The 27,202-nt window shown below is 31.4% G+C and overlaps 1 protein-coding gene across 2 annotated transcripts in view; it reads left to right on the top strand.

Annotated features, from left to right (window-relative positions):
- The window catches only part of LOC126890385 (prolactin-releasing peptide receptor-like), a 1,660,146-nt gene that overhangs the window by 1,525,433 nt on the left and 107,511 nt on the right, over positions 1–27,202 (top strand). For both annotated transcript variants that reach the window (XM_050659276.1, XM_050659277.1), the window contains one exon: positions 4,200–4,429. In XM_050659276.1, the coding sequence (XP_050515233.1) occupies positions 4,200–4,424 (225 nt within the window). In that variant the 3' untranslated portion in view covers positions 4,425–4,429. The remainder of the gene's footprint in view (positions 1–4,199; positions 4,430–27,202) is intronic.

Genomic DNA, 27,202 nt, shown 5'->3' on the forward strand with positions numbered 1-27,202 from the left:
TTCTAAAACGAACGGTTCCAAAGTTACGGAGGTAGTATCGTATAATTAGTCCAAAAAAGGCCTAACCCAAACATCCAAACTAAAAGTTTTATTATTATTTATTATTATTAAAAAAAAAGTTACACCATTTTGAGCGTAAATTAGTAGTTTTTTTACGTTTTTCGTCAATATTTCTAAAACTATGCTTTAGCGTAAACAATGGTCTATACAAAAATGTTCTACATAAAATTTAAAACAAAAAAAGGTCCTATACATAATTTTATAAAATCAACGGTTCCAGAGTTACGGAGGGTGAAAAGTGGAAGTTTTCGATACTTTTTATATTGTTTGGTCAATTTATAATATTATTACTGATGAAAGAAATTTTTATTAACAGGATTGTGTTTTGTAAATAAAATTTGCTATTTCAGTGGCTGATGGTGACAGTGATAAGCCCTTCAAAAAACGTCAACCTCACCACCCAAAATCATCAATTACCCAAAATAATAAAAAAAGTATCGAAAACCTCCACTTTTGCCCTCCGTAACTCTGGAACCGTTGATTTCATAACAATTATGTATAGGAATTTTTTGTTTTAAATTTTATGTAGAACATTTTTGTATAGAACGTTGTTTACGCTAAAGCATAGTTTTAGATATATATATATTGACGAAAAACGTAAAAAACTACTAATTTACCGACTTCTCCCCCATCTCCCCCCAAGCCGGATGCTCAAAATGGTGTAACTTTTACTGAACAATATGTGGACCATGTAGAACAATTTGGTGTTTGAGGAAAACTTTTACTTTGGATGTCTGGGTTAGGACGCTTTTTGGACCAATTATATTATACTGCCTCCGTAACTTTGGAACCGTTCATTTCAGAAGGATTAATTTAGGATTTAATGTAAAACATTTTTGTATAGAAGGTTTTCCATGCTAAACCGCATAGTTTTAGAAATATTGACGAAAAAACGCAAAGAACTAGGAATTTACCGATTTCTCCCTCCCCCCCCCCCCCCCCCACCCAAACCCGACGCTCAAAATGGTGTGACTTTTTTCTGAACATTATGTTGACCATATAATAGAACAATTTGATGTTGGAGGATAACTTTTACTTTGGATGTCTGGGTTATGCCATTTTTTGGATCAATTATATCATACCTACTACAAGTAACATTGACTATTTTTAAAGGGAAATAAGCCACAATTTTACTAAAAAAATTATTTTATTAACGTTTCGACGTCCAAATCGGATACCGTTGTCAAAATACAAAAAATATTAACGAATTAAACAAAAATGTTGTTGCTTAGTAAAAAATTCTTCTAATAATTTATTTAATCTGACTCATTTATATCGGCAATTCAGACGTATATTATACATTTTAAAGTAGAAGACTTTAAATGATATTGCCAATATTTATGAGTTGCGTTCCTGGGACGACTTTACTGAAAGATAGTTCATGCGATTACACGAAATCAACCCCAACTCAAGAATATCCGTCACAAAAAAAATCATAGCATGTGATCTGTCTTTAAAAAGACAACCACATGCAACAGTGACAGTAAAATTCTCGCGTTAGAGATTCCATAGTAAATCACGAGGGAAAACCAGAAAAAAACCTCGTGATACTATCCCTACATCGTAAGTATTAGGTCTTACTTTAGTTTACTCTCAAAACTAATACCAAATTCTGACCTTAATATGTATATATGTTATTTTAAATTAAAAATAATATTAATATAATACATAGACATATAATTAATACTAAAATATAAAATATGTACTAACTCTATATGTTATTGACTTACTAATCGTTGTATTTTCTTTTTATTGACTTCCTCTTTTAGTATGGATAATCACATCCTACTGCATTCTACCGAGGAATTTGCGACACAATTGGTTTCATTTAGCATAATCAGAGCCGCTTCTTTGATTGTTCTCTTTTTACTATCTGTTTCTTTCAGGCCTATACTTGAATCTCTCCACTGAATCTATGTTCATTATCCCATGCGTGCTGACATATTTGAGATCTATCAAATTCTCTATTTTTAATATAATACTGATGTTCACTTATTCTAATGTTTAATGGTCTTGATGTTTCACCTAAATAAAATTGTTCGCATTCACAAGGTATTTTATAAGTACAATTCTTTTTTCTTTCTTGTTCACTGTTAGGTTTAGTTTTAGATAGAATAGATCACAATGTGTTTGTTATTTTGAATGTTAAAATGTTAATAGTCCTTTTATATATCGCCGGTCCGGAACAAATATGACGTAACTGCAAATTTGGTCAATTTCTGTTTATTGCGTAATTAACTTCTAAAATACTGTATACTGATGAAACAAAAGCGGCAGAACTGTAACTATGTGCTGAGCCACTACAATGTAGTTGCATCGGTATTGAATTACGCACCATTTTAGACCTTGTTTCAGATGAAGAATGACGCAACTGTAAATAGGGTTGAAAATGGGGGAGAAAATTATGATAATGAAATTCGGACGAATAGAGTTGAAAATAAGAGCCATCGCTGCAAGAATAAACGGCGTAATAAATGTTTAAAAATAGTTTATTTGTACAGAAAAATTTTCAAGTTAAGAATGACGAAACTGTAGCTAGTGCTGAAAATGGGGGGATTAAATTAACCCGGGAGTAGTCGCGCTCACTTTGTAACGTCGATAGTCGCGTGTGAGATTCTATCTCAAAATACGAATTAAAAAGAAATTTTTAATTTGTACTATATTTATCTACTTTTTATATTGAAAATATATATTTCTAACAATTTTATTAAAAAACCTGTGTTAACGGCCACCTGTCAACATCGGCCACCTGTCTTAACGGCCAGTTAAAAAATTTCCCAAACCAATTATATGTAGACTACAAAAACTGGCAATGCCGTCCACCTTTCTATATCGGCCAATAGTTCTTTCATTTTTAGTGGCCGTTACTGACAAATTTTACTGTACATATTACGAAAGAGGATGAAATGTAATATTCTATCTAACGGCGCGACTACTCGCGGGTTAAAGCTAATTGGCTCTCCCCAAAGCCATAAATTTCACAAAAAGAAGAAGAAGAAGAAAAAAATTCCTACGCATTACTACACCCTTCCTCGAGGCAGTTACGTAATTTTTTCAAAATTGCAAAATTTTTCATCAAGTTATCGCGAAAAAGGATAAAAATTGAGATTCTCTCACCGCGCGACTCCTCGCGGGTTAAGATAATGAAATTAGAACCAATTGGAATGAAACTGAATGCCATCATTGTAAGAACAAACGCCATATCGATGCTCCTGGACGGTTACTCTTTATTTAATCACTATTTTAATTTTAAAAATTTTTTAAATGACTAATGACGCAACTGTAGATTGGGTTGAAAATTGGGGGAATAAATTAAAGATAATGAAATTCGAACCAATAAGGATAAAAATTAAAGCCATCATTGTAAGAATAAATGCCATACCGATGCTTCTGGACGATTACTCTTCGTTTAATCCCTATTTTAAATATTTAAAAAAGTTTTTTTGCTCTCGTGCAAAATTTGGCTTTTTGCAGTTACGTCATTTTTATTCCGGACCGGCGATATGGTATTGATATTTTACTCGTATTATTTCTTCTGAATGCTATAGGATCCCGTTCTAAGTTGTTCTGTTCCATTCATTATAGTAACATAATCAATAAAAGCTTTGACGAAGTTGTTAATATGAATCCCTTGCTAGTGACAAACTTTATATTTGCGCCAATGACATCTTGTAATGTTAATATATCGTTTTTCTCATATAAACACTCATATTAACTGATAGAATGCATAGCTGAAAAATATTTAACATTTTTTATGAGTATATACTCTAACAGCAAGAACGAGGAAATTTTCTTGTAAATCCTCATTTTTAAAGTTTATTATTAAATGTAGTAATAAATAAACACTTTATAAGTTATACTATAATTTTATTTCTAACCAAATCTTAAGCCTTGAAAATTGCAAAATATTTTTTCTGAAGTGCATATATAAATGCATATTGCATATTAAAGGTTACGTTTGCATATTTTTTATATGCATATTGCATATTTGGTTACTTTTTGAGTGGCATTCATATTTTAACGATTTTTTAGTGCATATAATCCAGGCTCTAATTATAACATACGCAATGTGCAATGAGACATTTAGCTGCAGTATGATAAATAAATATGTATATTGAAATCAGATCTCTCCTTTCTAGGAATCACTGTTACCTTCCTCCGGAATACATCGAGCACTTTCATTCAGAGAAAGAAAACCAACGCCTCCCCCTTTGAAAACAGATAGTGTAGAGATGGAAAATATTATGGTGCCATCAGTCAATGCAGCAGTGTATGACTCAGCTTCAGATATTGTTAGGCTTAAGCTAATTACCGAAGAAGAACCCCCTCCTTATGAAGCGCCAAAGGCTGTTTCAGAAGAATAGCATATGTAAGTATTTGCCATATTTTCTATATTTTTATATCATTGACAATGAGGCTAAAAGATTTGCTATTATTGAATTTTACTGTTAATACAGAGGGTGTGACCCCCCCCCCCCCCCTCAGCTCCAAAGAGTAGCGTGAAATATTTTTGTAAGCGATAATTTATTCGAAAAAGGTAATAATATTTGCTGGTTTTGGAGTATAGTAAGTTGATATTTTAAGAGTCAACATCAGCGCGTCATCAATAATTTTTTTTCGAAAGTTCTGCGAAGTTTCAACAATGCGCCGGTTACAAGGTCGGCAACACGGTCGATTTCTTGTTATAGATAATCGATTTTTAGTAGTTCCAATGTGACACAAAATCTAGACATTGGGTAAAAAGTTTATTTGAAGAAAGTGTATTTTTTTGTTATTCTTAATGGCGGTACTAGGCCTGCACCCCGCGTACCAAAAAAAGTTTAATAATGCAAAGCTGAAAATTTCTTAATACCTTAACTGTGTCTAGTCAGACAAACTTTGATGTACGGGAACACTGGAACAGGGGAAGTTTTAATTGTGGAACAGGTTACAGGTTTCGAACGTCAGACTACGAAAACTTTCCATGTATTTTGTCGGACAGAACTTCCAATTGATTTGTTACCCTTTATTGAACTCTCATGCAAAAATCAGACTGCTATGTACCACGAATATAATAATTCCTGTCATTTGACATATTTTACGTGTCGGACTTATTAAAATGCCCAACATATTTTTCGGACCAGCATTTTTCATATAATATAAAGTTGGCTATTCAATAAACTTAAAAACAACCTGCTAATTTTCACAATCATAAACTTGTCGTGATGACACGTTCCACAATTATTAGAACTTCCCCTGTTCCAGTGTTCCCATATATCAAAGTTTGTCCGACTAGACACCGTTAAGCTATTACCAAATTTTCAGCTTGCTATTTATAAACTTTTTTTTGTACGCGGAATCCAGATCTATACAGGCTCGTTTTTGCAATATTTTATTTGATTATGGAGTAATTTCCACATACTGACGTGATTGCGCTTTATAGTACGTTCTTTAACGGTAAAATATTGCAAAACCTCTAAATTTTAAAGAACCGCTTGGATTGACATGAAATTTGGCATACACATAGCTAACAAGTCAAAGAAAAAAAGTGATGTTGTGCCGATATGTGCTTTTGCCCCGGGGGTAGTTTTCACCCCCTCTTGGGGGGTCAAAAATATAGCCTGTAAAAAATTTAAAAAAATGGTGTAAATATCACTTCTCTGTACCTATAAGCAGCAGAGTTATAGCTAATTAAAAATAAGTTTATATTCGTCAAATTCCAAATGGAATACTTTAACGTAAAATAACCAAAAATGAAGCACATTTCAGGGAAAATTTTTTGCTCAATTAGAAATCCCATGAAATCAATTAATTTGTGGTCATCTGATTGAATACGACCAATAAAACCAACATTATACTGAAAACAGATCCCATGGGCTGTTTTCACTTAATCATGTAGCTATGGATACCTACATTTCGTTTCATTTCGATTTTGACATTTCAAATATTCAATATTTCAAAATGTCACGATTTGGTTGTAATACTGATGAGAATATTAATGAAATTATCGAATCAAATATACCAAAGAATACTGTTTACAGTAAAAAATTTGTATGGAAAGCGTTTATGGACTTTTGCAATGATAGAAAATATGAATTAGATGGAAATCGGACGGTGGAAGAATTATAATAAAGAAGAACATCATAATAAAATTATTAACAGCATGCGTAGTGGAAATACATCTTCATCAGTTATAGAAACTAACATATCTTCATTAAATTTTTCTAATTGTTCCTTTGTTAATTGCACATTTAAATAAATTGTTTCTGCTCTGTATTTTTTTTCATAACCAGCAAAAAATTTTCTATCCGAATAACCCTCGAACATTGATAAATGCTTAAAAATTTTTTAACAACTTTCTCAAGCTTGTTGCTTACAGGCAACAGACCTCCGCCTACGGCGTCGGTCTGTTTCCAAGCAACAAGCTTTCGAAATCTGTCATAAAATTTTTTCGAACAATTATCAATGTCCTTGGGTTATTACTACTGAAAACTCATTACACCTTAAAGTGTTTAAAAAAAGTTCATTTTTGTTTAATAAAAAAAAATTCTAGCATCAAAAGTAAACAAGTAACGCTCAAAATAAAGTTAGTTCTTTTTTTTTTGGTAAAAAAATCGGGAAAATCACCCCCTAATTAGTATCTGAAATGAACTTAATCGTTACGACTTCACAAGTTTCTTGACTCGTGTATATATTGTTTATATGATCTGTAAGTTTCATCGGTTCAACGTCCTTATTATTGAAAGGGCTGTAGTTAAAATGGGTTGAAAGAGTCACTGATCACGAATGTATGCAAATTTAGAAACACCAAATCTTAATCAATTTTTGTCTAACAGAAAAACAAAAAAATACATGATATTCAGAAAAGCGATGCTGACTTTTTTTGTTTTCTAAGATTTTTAGTATCTCTAACAATTTTTAAGTTATTTTGAAAAAAGCATATTTTTCAAAATTAAAATTTTTAAAAATTTTACTTTAAAACCAAATTCTTTTAAAAATAAGCACTTTGAATCGATGAAACTTACAGATCATATAAACACAACATAAGTAAAATAATTTGTGAAGCGGTAACGATTAATTTTATTTAAGTTGCTAATTAGGGGGTGGTCTTCCCGATTTTTTTTTTGCCAAAACAAAAGGGACCAACTTTATTTTGAGCGTAACTTGCTTAAATTTAATGCTAGAAACTTTTTATAAAAACAAAAATAAAGCTTTTTTTAAACACTTTAAAAAAGTTATAATCTGCTTTCCCCAAAAATTGCTTAATTTTTTGGATATTTCACTTCGAAATATTCTATTTGAAATTCGGTGAATATGAATCTATTTTTCATTGGCTGTAACTCTGGTTCTACGAGGTCCAGAGACCTAACGCGTACACCATGTTTTTTACTTTTTTACTTGCTATATTTTTGCTAAGAACGTTTTTTTCGATAACATACTTACTTTTTGAGTTATTTGCGAAAAACCCTCTAAAAATGTAATTATTTTGTTGACAAATGAACATATTCACTCGCAAATAACTCGAAAAGTGTTGACATGGCGAAAAAGCTCTATAGAACAAAAGTTACTTAAAATTAGTAAGTTTATCCATTTCCGGACTTATTTTGGACATATATTTTCATCCCCAAGTGGGGGTGAAAGTCACCCCCAGGGGAAAAGCACACATCGGCAGAATATCACTTTTTTTCTTTGACATGTAAGCTATGCGTATGTAAAATTTCATGTCAATCCAAGCGGTTCTTTAAAATTTAGAGCCAAAACCGTGAAAGAATGGACTATTATACTGCCATTATTTACTATATTACGACTATGTGTGCCAAATATCTTAACAAAATAAATATTTAAAATTACATGCAGATGTTGCCTCTTAATGTCAAAATAAAAATATAATGCAAATATAAAACGTTTATGCATATAGTATGATGCAAAAGTCTGGAACAACTGCATTATTTAAGAAATAAACGTCTTTTTAAAAAGATCAAAGCAGGTCAGTTTTAATTTTTGAATGATCGTGAAACGCTAAATATGTGTTGAATATTACGTCATAAGTGTAGCGTAATGGCGTAATCAATCGTTTTTTGAAATATAATAAACCGACGTCACGGGATACTTCATTTGAAGGGTTTCCTAATTGATTCTGAAACGATATAATCGAATATTTATTTCTAAAGGATTAACCCAAATTAGGTACTTAGTAAAGTAAAATGGAATTACAATAAATACTTATTCACTTATGTCCAATGCTATTTAAATGCAATCATTTTTTTTTTCGAATTCTGACAAAACTAATAACTATTTTTGAAAAATTTAAACCCAAAATGAAGATTACATTATTACCGAGGGCCGAAAGTCCCTGAAAACTATAATGTTTATTTTAATAAGTTAAAGGGGTGAAAAAAAAATAAGAAAAAATTTAGTGTGATTTTTAATTTTATTCAAAGTATTTCATTCAAAAGAAACTTTTTGGTTATTCGAAGGGACTTTCGGTCCTTGGTAATAATGTAATGTTTCATTATTCTGCGTTTAAATTTTTCAAAAATTTTTATTAATTTTTTTAGGATTAGAAGAAACTGATTGCATTTAAATAGCATTGTGCCAAGATTTTGCGCCTACTCCCTTAACTAAATTGCGTTAGGAAATAATTTACTGTCCGTCTTTTTCATTGCATCATCGCTGAAGGTCGTCAATTTCAATATTTTTTATAATTTTATTGTATTCGTATAACTAAATATTTATTATAAATTAATTACAATAATAAATCCAACAGTTTTGGTTAAATGAACTGAAAAGTCTCAGATACCTAATAAAAATTGAAATGTTAAATAATAATGTGAATTTGAAACTTTTCTTGGTACATGCTTAATCTGCTACTTTTACAATTTATAAGACTGCAGACGACGAGCATTCTCTTCCAATAACGCAGAGAAGGAAGAGAATAACGCAGGCAAACAGAGCTTATTTTGCCCTCTCCCATATATTTCGGTCTAAAAGTGTCCACCGAAATACAAAGATGAGAATCTATAAAACCTTAATCCGACCAATAACATGCTATGGCAGTGAAGCCTGGGTCCTGAAAGAAACATCCAAGAACAAACTCGACACATTCGAAAGGAAAGTACTGACGAGAATACTAGGACCTGTGAGGGAAAACGGAATCTTGAGAAGTCGATACAACAACGAGCTTTATCAACTCTATAAGGAAACACCCCTGTCAGACTTCATTAGAATACAAAGATTGCAATGGGCCGGGCATGTGATAAGAATGGGAGAGGATAGGCTACCAAAAAGAGCACTGAATGCTAGAATGCAGGGAAAGAGACCGGTTAGAAAACCAAGAAAGCGCTGGGAAGACACAGTAAACAGCGACGCACAAGCCCTTTTAGCGGTCCGTGTATGGAGAAGAGCAGCCACAGACAAGCAAGGCTGGAGGCAAAAAATAAAGGAGGCCAAGGCCCAATTTGGGCTGTAGTGCCGTAGAACAACAAGAAGAAGACGACGAGTATAGAAAAAAAAGGAATACACTATATGAAGTCACATTCCGTTTTCATTCGTCTAGGAAAAGGACAGAAAAAAACTTCTTAGTACTCAAATCTGAGTAAAGTTTTGGTTAACTTTGTAGAAGTAAGCACTTAAATGATTAATTATTTATATGGGAAATAAGCCACAATTAAAATGAAAAAAATAATTTTATTAACGTTTCGACGCCCAAATCGGGTGCCTTTGTCAAAATACAAAATATTACTAAAATAAACTAAAGTGTTGTTGCTAAGCAAAAAAATTCTTCTAATAATTTATTTAATCTCACTCATTTATATTGGCAATTCAGACATATATTATACATTTTAAAGTAGAAGACTTTAAAATGATATTGCCAATATTTATGAGTTGCGTTCCTGGGACGACTTACTGAAAGATAGTTCATTCGATTACATGAAATTAACCCCAACTCAAGAATATCCGTCATAAAAAATTATAGCATGTGATATGTCTTTAAAAAGACAACCAAATGCAACGACAGTAAAATTCTCGCGTTAGAGACTTCATAGTAAATCACAAGGGAAAACCAGGAAAAACCTGTGATACTATCCCGACATCGTAAGTATTTGGTCTTACATTAATTTACTCTCAAAAAATAATACCAAATTCTGACTTGTAACATGTTTAAATTATAAATAATATTAATAATACTAGATATATAAGTAATACTAAAATATAAAATATGTACTAGCTCGATATTATTGACTTACTAATCTTGGTATTTTCTTTCTATTGACTTCCTCTTTCAGTATGGGTAACCACATCCTACTGCATTCTACCGAGGAATTTGCGACACAATTGGTTTCATTTAGCATAATTAGAGCCGCTTCTTTGATTTTTCTCTTTTTACTATCTGATTCTTTCAGGACTATACTTGAATCTCTCCACTGAACTCTATGTTCATTATCCCATGCGTGTTGACATATTTGAGATCTCTCAAATTCTCTATTTTTAATATAAGATTGATGTTCATTTATTCTAACGTCTAATGGTTTTGATGTCTCACCTAAATAAAATTGTTCGCATTCACAAGGTATTTTATAAATGCAATTCTTTGTTCTTTCTTGATCATTGTTAGGTTTAGTTTTAGATAGAATAGATCTCAATGTGTTTGTTGTTTTTGAATGTTGTTGAAATGTTGAATTTATTTCCTATTGTTTTAAGTTTCTCGGATAGTCCTTTTATATATGGTATTGATATTTTCCTCGTATTATTTCTGGTGAATGTTGTAGGATCCCGTTCTAAGTTGTTCTGTTCCATTCGATCCAATCTTGACAATTCCTTATTTATAAACGATAAAGGATAATCATTTTTTAATAAAACAGATGTTAACAATTGTTTTTCTGCTAAAAAGGAATTTTCGTTAGAACAAGTAATTTTGGCTCTATCATATAAGGATTTAATGATTCCCTTTTTAACGTTGATGTTGTGATTTGACTTGTAATTGAGATATCTGTTGGTGTGTGTTGGTTTTCTATACACTTGAGTCTCATATCCAATATCCTTCTTTGAGATCAAAACATCGAGGAAAGGTAGGCTGTTATTGTATTCCTTTTCCATTGTAAATTTTATTGTCTCTTCTTGATCGTTTATAATATTCAGGAACGTATCCAACAATTCTGATCTATGAGGCCATATTGAAAACACATCATCTACATATCTCCACCATACTGTGGGTTTTAAATTTTGTTTAGAAATAATATTAGTTTCGAAATCCTCCATAAATATATTAGCCAATAATGGAGATAAAGAAGAGCCCATTGCTAGACCAAAATTTTGTTTATAGAATTCATTGTTTAGTTGAAAATAGGTATTATGGGTACATAATGTCAATAACTCCATTATAGCTGATACATTTAGTCTTGTCCTAGTTGCCAATGTATTATCATTCTCTAATTTCGTTTTGATTATGTTTAAAGTTTTATCTAATGAATAAAATACAATATGAGGACAAAATTACAGATTTAATTACAAATGGACCTTATAGCAAATTAACGAAGGATCCAACGAAGACACTAGAAAACAAAATATATAGAACTTTATTCAAATTTAAAAATGATCTAACATACTATCAAAGAAAATTAATGACACCTCACTACAGTAAGACACCACATTTTTATGGAGTGCCGAAAATTCATAAAGCGAACATACCACTTAGACCCATTTGTAGTACCATCAATTCTCCTTGTAGTGAACTATCAAAATTCTTATTAAACATTCTAGAACCATTTGCTAATAATGATGACACTTTTATAAAAAATACAAAACATTTTTTAAACAAATTATCAACTATTGAATTTAATCCAAATAATATTTTAGTAAGTTTTGACATAAACAGTTTATTTACAAATGTACCATTAGATAAAACTTTAAACATAATCAAAACGAAATTAGAGAATGATAATACATTGGCAACTAGGACAAGACTAAATGTATCAGCTATAATGGAGTTATTGACATTATGTACCCATAATACCTATTTTCAACTAAACAATGAATTCTATAAACAAAATTTTGGTCTAGCAATGGGCTCTTCTTTATCTCCATTATTGGCTAATATATTTATGGAGGATTTCGAAACTAATATTATTTCTAAACAAAATTTAAAACCCACGGTATGGTGGAGATATGTAGATGATGTGTTTTCAATATGGCCTCATAGATCAGAATTGTTGGATACGTTCCTGAATATTATAAACGATCAAGAAGAGACAATAAAATTTACAATGGAAAAGGAATACAATAACAGCCTACCTTTCCTCGATGTTTTGATCTCAAAGAAGGATATTGGATATGAGACTCAAGTGTATAGAAAACCAACACACACCAACAGATATCTCAATTACAAGTCAAATCACAACATCAACGTTAAAAAGGGAATCATTAAATCCTTATATGATAGAGCCAAAATTACTTGTTCTAACGAAAATTCCTTTTTAGCAGAAAAACAATTGTTAACATCTGTTTTATTAAAAAATGATTATCCTTTATCGTTTATAAATAAGGAATTCTCAAGATTGGATCGAATGGAACAGAACAACTTAGAACGGGATCCTACAACATTCACCAGAAATAATACGAGGAAAATATCAATACCATATATAAAAGGACTATCCGAGAAACTTAAAACAATAGGAAATAAATTCAACATTTCAACAACATTCAAAACAACAAACACATTGAGATCTATTCTATCTAAAACTAAACCTAACAATGATCAAGAAAGAACAAAGAATTGCATTTATAAAATACCTTGTGAATGCGAACAATTTTATTTAGGTGAGACATCAAGACCATTAGACGTTAGAATAAATGAACATCAATCTTATATTAAAAATAGAGAATTTGAGAGATCTCAAATATGTCAACACGCATGGGATAATGAACATAGAGTTCAGTGGAGAGATTCAAGTATAGTCCTGAAAGAATCAGATAGTAAAAAGAGAAAAATCAAAGAAGCGGCTCTAATTATGCTAAATGAAACCAATTGTGTCGCAAATTCCTCGGTAGAATGCAGTAGGATGTGGTTACCCATACTGAAAGAGGAAGTCAATAGAAAGAAAATACCAAGATTAGTAAGTCAATAATATCGAGCTAGTACATATTTTATATTTTAGTATTACTTATATATCTAGTATTATTAATATTATTTATAATTTAAACATGTTACAAGTCAGAATTTGGTATTATTTTTTGAGAGTAAATTAATGTAAGACCAAATACTTACGATGTCGGGATAGTATCACAGGTTTTTCCTGGTTTTCCCTTGTGATTTACTATGAAGTCTCTAACGCGAGAATTTTACTGTCGTTGCATTTGGTTGTCTTTTTAAAGACATATCACATGCTATAATTTTTTATGACGGATATTCTTGAGTTGGGGTTAATTTCATGTAATCGAATGAACTATCTTTCAGTAAGTCGTCCCAGGAACGCAACTCATAAATATTGGCAATATCATTTTAAAGTCTTCTACTTTGAAATGTATAATATATGTCTGAATTGCCAATATAAATGAGTGAGATTAAATAAATTATTAGAAGAATTTTTTTGCTTAGCAACAACACTTTAGTTTATTTTAGTAATATTTTGTATTTTGACAACGGCACCCGATTTGGGCGTCGAAACGTTAATAAAATTATTTTTTTCATTTTAATTGTGGCTTATTTCCCATATAAATAATTAATCATAAAAATGCCACAAGGAAATAGCTTCAGAACAACATTAAGCACTTAAAAGATTCCAGCATTGGAAAAGCGATTAGGAGACTTTTCAAATGAGGTATCCCGTAACCTTGGTTTGTATTTAAAAAGGTCATTGCTTACGTCATTACTGCAACACTGATGATCTAATATCCAACACATATAATGCCTAATTATACCAACAAATATTAAGCTTCAGCTTAGCCCAGCTCAGCTTGTAGATAGGGCCGCAAGTCTCACTTACGTTGTACCATAGTTTTCGATTATTATCTAAGCACGTCTTATGCCGGATTTATACTCAGCCTTTGCCACTCCTAATGCCACTGTCGGAAGTATTGCCGGAAACACGATATCGACGCGAGTGAAGTGTTCACACTAGTCCTCACCAATGTCGGCAATGTCCTCATGACTAATACTTACTCGCATTTGCGCTGCCTCTCCTGTGACTTCCGTCCAAAAACTGATTTTTTTGGGGAGCGCCGTGCAATGGCAGTAGCATGAGAAACGGCAGCGCGAGTGAGCTATTACTCTGGGCTAATTAGCAAAATACAAGGAGAAAGTTATTTACCAGCAATTTTATCAACGAGCAATTTTATTGCTGGAATCAAATCTTATGATTGTATGTATTAATACAGTAAAACCTGACAATAACGGTCACTAAAAATGACAGATATATTGGCCGATATAAAAAGGTGGCCGCTAATACCAGGGTTTTTAGTCCACAAATTTTGGTTTGGGGAACTTTGAAACTGGCCGGCTAGTTCAGGTGGCCGGTCTTGCCAGGTGGCTGTTAAGACAGGTTTTACTGTAATATAGGTATGCAAAGTCCGCAGATAGTGTGCTACTTTTTTTATAAACAAAATTTCGCCCAAAAGTCGTGTTTTTTAAATTCTTGCTCTATAACTCCAAAGATTTTAACTTTACACCAAAAGCACTCAAAAAAAATTCACCGTAATTGAATTCTGCATAGAGACATGTTTTTCCCGATTTACGTCGACAAAAATTTTCCCCGGAAAATGCAGCTTTTTCCAACAAAATTTTTAATTTTCAACTAAAATTTTAGATAAGTAATTGTCAATCAATAATTAAATAACTTGGTAATATAAAAGTATATATAAAAGAAATTGAATGAACAGTTTAGCAACAATTGAATTGTTAATTAAAAATTTACGGTCGCTATAATAACCACAATAATTATGATACATAAGAATAACTATGATTTTTGTATAAAAAGACACTGTACCTATCCAATGCACTACGGAATTGAAATTGGACTATTTAAGCGGCCTCAGGAATATTTTAAATTATAAACAATTTTTTGGCTTATAAACAAATCAAATATCTCGGTATGTATTAAATTAAATTAAGTCATGAAAACGGTATGGGAAAAAAGCGGCAGGACGCTTCTTTTAAAAGAAAAAAAGTTTAATTGTAATGAGTGGTTCCTGAGATACAACCGGTCAAAGTTGACCGGCATTTACGGCAAAGATGTAAACAGTAGGATCATAATTTTCGAACCATCTCCTTTTTATTTTTGTCTTCTTTCTCCACACAAATTTTCATATCTTTAAAATACTCCTAACATATATTATTATAATAAAAATTATCGATATTACGAGTGAAAACTGCCAAAAATAGCAAAATTCCAATCAAAAATTAGGTTGGAGAAAATGTAATCTCAAAGTTCAAAATCGGTATACGTTAAAAAATTTGTTTAAAAAATGTTGTGTATTTTTTATAAATGTGTCATTATTATTTGCAAATTGTTTTATAATATTTAATAAAAATTTTGAGAGCTCACTACAAGGAGAATTCGGTACTCCATAAAAATGTGGTGTCTTACTGTAATGAGGTGTCATTAATTTTCTTTGATAGTACGTTAGATCATTTTTAAATTTGAATAAAGTTTTATAAATTTTGTTTTCCAGTGTCTTCGTTGGATCATTCGTTAATTTTTGGGTGGATCTGTAATTTTGTCCTCATATTGTATTTTATCCATTATTACAGTTGCATTTCCTTTATCTGCTGGTAGGATTGTTATGGAGTCATAATTTTTTAAAGTTTTTAAAGCTTTCATTTCCTCTTTGCTGATGTTCTGTTCAATTTTATTAGATTTTTCCAATTCAAGTTTACATAGTACCCTATATTGTTCTTTTTCATGATTTGGTAAACACTGGGATATTTTTTCCACTGAGCTAATTATGTCTAATTTTGGAATAGATGGATGAGTAACAGCATAGTTTAAACCTTTTGACAATACTAAATTTTCAGTTGCATTTAATGCGCACAGGCCATTGTTTAACAAAACAACATCTGTATAAAATGAATATAAAAGATAATCCTTTTTGTGAATGTGGTCGTCTCGAGGATCTAAACCACATCTTTTTTGAATGCCCGATTAATGTGATTCCTAATTTTGATATATACACAAAATTTATTTCCATGAACTTCAAAACACCGCTCTCTATATACAATATTCTAAGTTCCTTAACGGAAGAATCAGTCAATGTAATTATGCGTTTTCTTGCAATTAACCAAATAAGCTTATAAACTGCAATGCGTTTTCTAGCAATTAACAAAATAAGCTTACAAATTGCAAGGCTCAACTGTTTATATGTATCCGTGTTATATTATGTTGCTATTTGTCATTTAATTTATGTTTTAATTTTTAATCATACTTAACCTGACCCAATTAATCTCATTTAATTATAATCATCACACCTCATCAAAAGCTTCCTTACAAGAACATAGTCAGCGATTTTAGTATGGCTTAGAGCCAGACTACGTCAAGATCGCTTATAAATCGTGCTGGTAATCGCCTTGCAGCGAAACCAAAAATAAAAAAGAAGAAGAAGAAGTAAATTTCTCTTTGATAGATTGACAACTGTCGCTAATATGTCATTATTTCTATTTAGGTTATCAAAAGCATGTAAACTATTTTGTTCTAAAAGAATATTAAATTTATTTAAATGTATATTTCTTTGTTTTTGGTATGAATTTTGATAAATTATTTGTAAACTAAAAGTAATTCGATCAAAATCAGAATTTGATATCATTCCAAAAAGCAAATCTTCAATACTTACGATGTCTTGTTCGATAAAAAATAAATTTGACCTATGAAATTGTAACCTTTCCCGAATCATCGATAAACTGGCTCTATGTAGAATATTTTGAAGTCTTCTGCTTGAATATGCTGGCCGTAACCTCAAGCCCTTTGGTATTAAATTGTTGTTTCTACATCTTCTTAAAAATTTAATTGAATTCTGACAGTGTGCCAGTTTCTCGTATAAGGTTTCCAATCTCCTAAAATTTTGACAAACGCTAGGCCCATACCGGTTTCTTAATGTTGTTCTGAAGCTATTTCCTTGTGGCATTTTTATAATTACGTATTTTTTATGGGAAATAAGCCACAATTTGACTAAAAAATGAATTTATTAACGTTTCGAAGCCCAAATCGGGGCCCGGATTACGTACACTCGATACGCATCGTATCCGCCATGTTTTCCCATAGCGCCTTACGGGAAAACATGGCGGATACGATTCGTATCGAGTGTTCGTAATCCCTATGCGGGTTTCGTTGTCAAAATACAAAATACTATTAAAATAAAACAAACATGTTGCTAAGTAAAAAAATTCTTCTAATAATTTATTTAATCTGACTCATTTATATTGGCAATTCAGACGTATATTATACATTTTAAAGTAGAAGACTTTAAAATGATATCGCCAATATTTATGAGTTGCGTTCCTGGGACGACTTTACTAAAAGATAGTTCATTCGATTACATGAAATCAATCCCAACTCAAGAATATCCGTCGTAAAAAAATCATAGCATGTGATCTGTCTATAAAAAGACAATCAAATGCAACGATGACAGTAAAATTCTTGCGTTAGAGATTCCATAGTAAATCACGAGGGAAAACCAGGAAAAAACCTCGTGATACTATCCCGACATCGTAAGTATTTGGTCTTACATTTAATCTACCTTCAAAAAACTAATACCAAATTCTGACTTTAATATGTTTAAATTATAAATAATATTAATATTACATAGACATAGAATAAGTAATACTAAAATATAAAATTTGTACTAACTCGATATGTTATTGACTTACTAATCGTGGTATTTTCTTTCTATTGACTTCCTCTTTCAGTATGGGTAACCATATCCTACTGCATTCTACCGAGGAATTTGCGACACAATTTGGTTTTAGTTTCCTTATAATCGGCGTTCTGAAAAGATCGTAATTTACATTTTATTATTTGTTGTTTCCGGTGGTGGACAATATACCCCAGGATTATATTACTATAAGTCGTAATATAAGTACATATTTTAATTGTTTTTTAGTCATTATGGCAAAAAATATATTTTTCTTTGTAAACAATACTTTTTCCCCTGTAAAAAATCACATTTAAAAAAATTTTTTATTAGTAATTTTATTTATCATGGAATCCAGTTATTCCATGATTCCAGTTATAAATCCCAATTGGCTTACTGAAAAGGAACTTCAAGTATTCACTGATGCCGAATAAGGTTTATAACAAACAACTAAGTGTATTTTTTCAAAAAAAAATTAAACAAATCCGCTGTTTTTAAGTGTATTTTCTTGTGGCGTACAAAGTACGCCACGCGTGTAGTTATGTTATAACTTGATGCGCGGGTAGTTAAAGGTTAATAAATACAGTCATAATATTCGATTCCAGCAATAAAATTGCTGGTAAATAACTTTTCACAAAAACGGCCTATTCTCCGATAATCTGCCAAGACTATATTTACACATTCACGCTGCCCACTTTTCTGTCCAATTCCCTGTCCAACAGGACTAAGTGTAAATGCGGTATTACCTGAGACGAAGTTTAAGATTCAATACACGTGGCAATTCATTGTGGTAAGCTGAAAACAATTGATCTAAGAGTCAATGGTGCAACGCGTATGTTTCGTAAGTTGAGCTTAAGATATGTCTTAAGCAGCTTAAGACCTGTTTGTTCAGCCATGCATAAAATACCCGTAGCAATTAAATATTGCAAATATAACAAATGACATTCAAACATTAAAATTTACGTTTTTTAAGATTTATTTTTAAAGTCGTCTATTTCGAAAGTATCTAAATAATGAATTCATTCTATACTTCTGTATCATACTACAATGATTAATTCATTCATAAGAGACTCTCACCTATAGAAAGCTACAGAAATAAAAATTAAAGTGATAATTTTTGATAATATCCCGTCGTCAAGCATTACGTCAGATGCCTTTCGTTACTGTGCAAAAATGAACATTCAGTGATATTAATGACTAGAGCTCGGGAAATATGCACTTAAAAATCCTAAAATATGCATGCAAATATGCACAAAAAACCAGTTGAAATATGCACTAAAATATGCTTTTATGAATTTAATGCATATAAATAGAAAACGCACTAATCCTTGTTTTGGTATTTAATTATTTATTTTATGCTAATGGCCTTAGCTGTCGAGACATTTAAGCTAAATAAAAAAATATTTATTGAAATTTGTATTACCTACATCATTATATTTATAATTTATTTATTCTTTATATTTTTATCATCATCATTCTTTATTATATTATTCTTACAATTAAAACTTATAAAATATTAACCCTTAAGTACTAACATCTTAAATCAATGGCGTAAACCCTAACTAACCGCCTGACAGACGGGTTTAACATTTTAGTGGTAATTTTTGTTTTTGTTAAACATTTTAATGCAAAAAAATATCTCGATGACTTACTGAAAGTATTGGTTACCTAAAAAACAAAGTAATTAATCTCGTTTTTCTGTATTTATTAAAATAAAAGACATTATAACAAGAATGGAAGGATTGTTTGTGTAATTTTTTCCTCCTGACAAAAAGTGTGATAAAAATTAAACAAATTAAAGAATCTTAATAAAAATTTATAATCGAGTTAAACAAAGAGTAAGAAAAATGAAAATAATAAGGTTTTTAAAAAATGTTAAAACAAAAAAAACTGACAGGTACTACACTTGGTACAGTGTAGCAATGGTAGTCAGTGGCAACATTTTCATCACAAATTGATTCCACTTCGCTTATGTCGTCTTCTACCTCATAAAACCCTTTCAAAAGAGTTTTCTCAGGGTATTTATTCCCTTATTTGATGTTTTTTGACGAATTGGGGCACATTATGTGTAATGACGAGCTGGACACAAACACTAACACCCCGTCTATTAGACGGAAATCACATTTTGAGCCTAAATATCTTTCGAATAACAACCTGCAGCAACTTGTCGAATTCAATACTACTAAAGAACAACCCAACTTGAAAAGTCATAAACGGGTGACCTTCAAAATTTTCTAGGAAGGGAAATATCCCACTTTCGATAAGCGATGCCGTCTGAGAGACGGGGTGTTAGTACTTAAGGGTAAAATGTTTTTCCTAAATTTTCTACAAAAAACTGAGTCGTCTATCTAAGAATAATTGTTTATACACGGAAAAATTCACATTAAAAAAAATAACTTTTTTCTACTTCACATGAAGTTAAGGGAGCAAACTTTAAATATTGTACAATTAAGGGTTATACCTATAAAATTAAATTATCTTCACATTTCCCCATCTCATTTTTCTTTAACGCCGTGCAGAATTTTTGATAAGTACACTTTGTTCCCCAAGGTGTTTAATTTTTTTATTTAATTAATGGATAATTTCATTACTTTGGTCTAATGAAAGGTTTCGCTTTTCTAATTTAGTAATTGGTTCAGCAATATTAACAAAATTGGTTTGGATATGTGTCAAATTATTTTTAATAACGGTTTTTTTTTTTAAATATCCACACATTTTTTATAGTTCCTGAGTTATATACATCTAAACTACAAAATCACGTCTAGAATTTCCTCATAATTATCGGTTATGAAATTTACAGAATTAAACCATGTTCCCCATCTAGTTATCACAAGTTCAAGTAGTAAAGTCACGTTAGGTAAACAATCCTTATAAACTTGAATTCGCAAAAGGGCTTTTAAAAATATTTTTTTATATTTAACATTACAAGGGTATTGATCATTGGAAATTCTTTCCTTACAGTTTCTGCTACTCTATTTAAAGCGTGTGCCAAACAAGTAACTTTAAAAAAATATTTTTAAATTTTAACAAATTTTTTTCACTAACAAAATATTTCTGCATATTGTAGAGTCCCCTTCGTCTCCTTTATTCGTCATTGCCTTGCCTTATAAATTGTAAAAGGCAGAGATTAAGGATGTTACCAGAAAGTGGTTCCACGATAATTTTTAGATTTATTTGTAGATCTGAGACTTCTGAGAATTTCTCTCTAAAAATTTTTCGGTTTGAGGTAAAAAAAGTCTGAAAATATGCAATTTTAATAAATGCATATGCACTTATAAAAGTTATCCAAAATATGCAAATATGTACTTAATATGCATTTTGCATATTTCCCGAGCTCTATTAATGACAATTAATGTTTTACAACTTGTCACAGAGAACACCAAGAAACTCGTTCAACAAAAATATTCAGGTGAAGATTTGCACAAAATATTAGTTAAAATTATTTAAAAAGGCAGTTTTCTTCATGAAATAATCTCACTGAATTACCCTCGATCTCTAAATTATTATCGATTTTTTCTCTCGTGCCCCTTTGACATAATTTTACTCCCATTCGGGTCGTTAAATTAAAGCTGTCAAAGTGTCACTCGGGAAACAAATCGATAATTTTAGAGCTCTCGTGTAATTACTACTGATTATTTCATTCATAGGAGATTCTGGCCAATAGATAGCAACAGAAATAAAAATTAAAGTGATAATTTTTGATAATATCCCGTAGTCAAGTATTACGTCAGATGTCATTCGTTACTATGCAAAAATAAACATTCAGTGACATTAATGACAATTAAAGTTTTAGAGCTTGTCACAGAGAACACCAAGAACACGTTTAGCAAATATTCAGGTGAAGATATCCTTAAAATATTAGTTAAAATTATTTAAAAAGAGAGTTCTATTCATGAAATAATCTCAGCGAATTACCCTCGATCTCTTAAATTATTATCGACTTGTTGCCCTCGTGCCACTTTGACATAATAAAATTAAAACTGTCAAAGTGTCACTCGGGAAATAAATCGATAATTTTAGAGCTGTCGTGCAATTACTACTGATTATTTCACAGAAATAAAAATTAAACTGATTATTTTTTTCACCTGTCAAATTCTGACGTTTTTGCTTTTTCAGCCAATCACCACGCGTCGTTCTAGCCAATCATTGAGTGTAATACTGATAAAACAGCCTCTTCCTTGATAAAACAGTCTCTTCCCTGATAAAACTTAAGGTACCCTAAATTTCACATAATACGTACATACCTGTGTTTACTAACTTAATTTATGAACAGCCCTGGTACATAGATATTTTAAAAACACTAACCACGATATACAGATTTTCTACAGTTTTTATTTTCAAAATAAATATTTCTAAACTTTTCATAAACGTCAAACAGAACCGATGTAAACCGTACACAGAACACAGAACTAATTCTTCTATTTTGTTGCCGATTTCAACAAACCAGTGTTATCACATAAAAGGATTCGAATATTTACAACGTAATATTTTTGAACAATAGTTACTTTTAAAATACACATTATATTAGTAGAATTAGTAAAATAGTTCTAAAATTACATTCTCCTATTTTATTATTACAAAAACACGGGTGAATAATAATTAAATAAAATGCATTCACCTGGGGGTTAGGCAAAACCAATTACACCACTGCACTGTGGTGAACTCACCCAGCGTAGCTGGGTAAGACCACGAGGCAAGTAGGCCGCGCAAAATTTTGGCCGATTTAAATTTTCGCGATTTAATATCGTCATAATTTAATTTAAACAAAATGGACGTTAGCGTTAGATTTGGTGACAATAATCATGAACAAATTAAAGATTTGTTAAAAAATAATACGCCTCAAAATACAGTTAAGACAAAAAGGTCTGTTTGGACACAATTTGAGCAATTTTGCACAGTAAGGAACTATCAGTTGAATGATAATACAAGTATTCAAGAAATTGCAAAAGTTCTTGAAGATTGGGGAATGAATATGAAGAAAATGAATGGTGAAGATTACAAGGAATACTCTGTTAAAACTATTTGGAATGTAACAGCCAAAATGATTCAAGAATAATATTTTTCAGAGTTTAATATAAGTTTTAACCCGTTTATCGACATTGAATTTAAGAAGGCAAGAGACGTGAAAAATGCAAAAAGGAAAGAGTTACAAAGTCGTCCCGAAAAAAGAAAACAAAGTGCTATAGCGCTGGATGAAAAAGAGTATTTGAGTATTATAGACTCGTGCGATGAAAATAATCCGCTAGGATTAGAGATGAAATTATTTAATGTTGTAAAAAACCTATACAGAAGTAAAAACTTCAAATTGTATTTTGGTATAAAATAGTTTATTTAAAACTTCTAAAAGTCATCCACATGGATTGCAAAACGTTTTCGTTCTGAACAGAACATCTTCAGTGTATATAGTGTAAAATATGTATGTGCCTAAAGAGCAACATGCTTCCCTGCTCGAAAAAACTAGGTACTTGCCATTTGAATTAGCACAGACCAACTATCTATAGCACAGACCAACTATAATTCAAATGGCAAATACCTAGTTTTTTCGAGCAGGGAAGCATGTTGCTCTTTAGGCACATACATATTTTAATCTAGTAACATCGACTTGTAGTCATAATATTTTATCATAAGGTATAATGTAAGCCATATATTTTGAAGTTACCACCTTCATTGGTGTGCTAGTTACAACTACTTTGCGGAATGCACTGAAGATGTTCTGTTCAGAACGAAAACGTTTTGCAATCCATGTGGATGACTTTTAGAAGTTTTAAATAAACTATTTTATACCAAAATACAATTTGAAGTTTTTACTTCTGTATAGGTTTTTTAAACTATGGTATACAGCCAACTATTGGGATTTTTCCATTGATTTTAATTTAATGTTGTCTCTTACGAGTTAATATGGCGCGGTGGTGAGGGTCTTCATTGTAGAATTGATTATTTCAAATATGAAATAAATAATGCCGGCAAAGAAACAGGAAGGATTGAATATAATCCAATTTTTACCAAAACATGCCAAGGTGGCCAAAAAAAGTGTTCGGATTCAAAATGGCTGACACCAAACATTAAAGATCCAGAAAGGTGCCCAATAAGACTATATAAAAAAATCACGGAAAAGCGTGGTAAAATTATTACCAGCGATAGATTTTTCCTTACCCCAAATCCATACTGGCAAACAGGTAATGGAATATGGTATAAAAATACTCCCATTGGACCAAATGAAATGGCTAAATGGTTGAAGAACTCTGTAAAAAAATGCGGATTGGAAACACAAAACCGAAAAATAACAAATCATTCAAGCCGATCCAGTGTAGTATCTCATCTTGTTAAGGCAGGAATTCAAGAACAGGAGGCAATAAAAATAACTGGACATGCCACAGCTTCTTCGTTAAAACCTTATTTACAAGTTAATGAAAAATATCATAAAAAAATTATTAATAAACTTAGAACAACTACTACAACTGAGTGCATTGCCAGTACATCAACTGCGACTGTAATTAATGATACATCATATTAGTTATAAAAATTGTGTTTTTAATAATTGTTCATTTTCGATTTAAACAGTTTTTTATGTATTAACGATATAATAAATAAATTGGTTCATTTTTAAATCATAAAATAATTCATCTATAACCTACTTAAGACATTGATCCTAGTTGTCTTAAAAATATTTCACAGATGCCCGTATTTACTAATAGTACATATTGGTTCACAAAATAATCTTTTCAAATACCACTCGTCCTCTAAATTTTGCTTGATAAATTTTTTCGTTTTCATACTTCTTTATTTAGGGTAAAATCACTCAAACAAACCGAAATGGGTAAAATCACTCGTCCTTCGGACTCGTGATTTTATCATTCGGTTTGCTTTCGTAATTTTACCAAATAAAGAAGTTTTCGTGAAAACAAAAAAATTTATCGATAAAATTTAGAGGACTCGTGGTATTACCTTTGATTATTTTTTGATGATTTTAACTTCCAATCGTATAGTAAGATATTTGATCACGTGTTTAATTCTGTCCAATCAGATTAAAATTATACTGAGAATTATCTACTGTAGAAAATTACCGATAGAATTTTTTTAAGTAGATGGTTTCTGTTTAATGGCAACCAGTTTCCTAGTTTTGACAACTGTCACATTTAAGAAAATATCCATAATATACGTAATAATCTTACGAATATCACACGACAGTTAGAATAAATAAGAAAATAATGCTTCATTTTTACTCAAATTTGTTGTCATTGGGCAATAGCCACTCGAGCCCTGAGGGCTCTCGTGTCTATTGCCATACAGCAAATTTTCGAAAAACTGTCGAATTATTTTCAATTTATTCTCACTCTCTTGTGATATTACACCCGATAATTTTTGATAATTTCCCGTCGTCAAGTATATTACGTCAGATACCCTTCGTTGCTATGAAAAAATACATTCAGTGACATTAATGACAATTAATTAATGTTTTAAAAATTATAAAAGTGATGACTTTCAACCGTCAAATATTTATAACAACTGTGTGTTTAATTGTACTAATTTGTACTTACATAAATAAATTACAATAAAATTTTGGTTTTGAACATTTTTATTCATGAAATAATCGCAACAAATTGCACTCGATCGCTAAAATTAATATAGAATTTTTGACCTCGTGACACTTTGACATAATTTCACTCGCCCTCTGCTCGTGAAATTAAAACTGTCAAAGTGTCACTTGGGAAAAATTCAATAATTTTAGAGCTCTTGTGCAATTACTACTGTTAATTTATTATAGAATAGGTTTCACGATAATTGAGTACAGACTTTGTATTTTGCAGATGACTTAAAATTTTTGTATTATAAAATATTCTGTTTTAAAGACTATAGACCTTGGGCCCACAAAAATTATTACCTCGCATTATGAGACTTTTTTTAGTTATTCATGTTGAGTCGGACAACTTTTCTAATACGGAAAATTCGGAAAATCGGGAGGGTGGCGTTTCGTAAATAATATAAAAGTTTCTAAACTTTGGTGCATGCGACAACTGAAGTACCCTCAAACATTTGTCGGACAAAATTACCTGTAAATTGTATCTAAGTATTTGTATCAAACAATCCATCAAAAAATCATCATTTATGACTATAGTTATGCGTTATAAAGATTCATAAAATTTTGATTTTTGCAGAATTGTTTACTAAAAAAATGTTTAGAAACCTCTACATTTACGAAATAGTCGGAAAGATAGAAGCGGATTTTGCTCGTAATAAGTAATATGGACCAACTATATGGGGATATGTTGAATCATTTGTGTACATGACCTTCCACTACGGGCGGAAACCAAAGTGGAGGACGAGGATAGTTATAAGGGGTCAAAGTCGAGGTTTTATTATTTTTTTGTGACGCTCCAGATCCAGGTAGTGCCCCAAAATTTGAAAATACGCAGGTCATAACGTAACTAAGCAAAATCTCCAGGGGCCGACAGTTCCGTGGGGGACAAAGGGGTGGCGGGCATGGGTGAATATAAAAATTATAAGGGGTTTTTTCTGACGTTCGTCCTTATAATTTTTATATTCACTTCTGCCCACCACCCCTTTGCCCCCACGCAGCGTTTCGCCCCTGGAGAGTTTTGCACAGTTATGTCATGATCTAGTTATTACCAAATTTTTGGGTATTATCTCGATCACGAACGTCACAAAAAACCCTTATAATTGTTATATCCACCACTGTCCACCAGCCCTTTGTCCACCACGCAGCGTTCCGCCCCCGGAGATTTTGCTTAGTTACGTCATGACCTACTTATTCCCAAATGTGGGTGCACTATCTCGATCATGAGCGTCATAAAAAAAATAATAAAAACCGCGACTTTGACCCTTTATAACTACCCTCGTCCCCCACTCTGGTTTCTGCCCGTAACAGACAGTTATTTACACAACAAATTCAACATATCCCCGTATAGTTTGTCCATATTACTAATCACGAGCAAAATTCGCTCCCAGCTCTTGGACTAAAACGCTCCTCTCCCGAAAATTTTCCGAAATAGATAAGTTTTCTGACTCGATAATAATAACTGAATACAAAGTCTAAAGGCGGGTTCTCACTTGTCAGTTTCGCTGACGCAGTCTAACTGATTCAGTGATACTGAACAAATAATGAACATGAAAACACATTTTCGTTTTAAATGATCAGTACATTATTTATACTTTCTAGCCCCATCAGGGAACACAAAATTTTACCAAAACCTCCAAAAAAATAAAGAAAGGATGAAAATTTGTGAATGGGTAGTTGAAATTGTCTATTATTATATAAGAAAAAGTTTACAATTCTACAACCCTTCCATTTTACAAAAATTGGGAA

The sequence above is a fragment of the Diabrotica virgifera genome, chromosome 8 (genome assembly GCF_917563875.1).
Source record: "Diabrotica virgifera virgifera chromosome 8, PGI_DIABVI_V3a".
NCBI lineage: Eukaryota > Metazoa > Arthropoda > Insecta > Coleoptera > Chrysomelidae > Diabrotica > Diabrotica virgifera.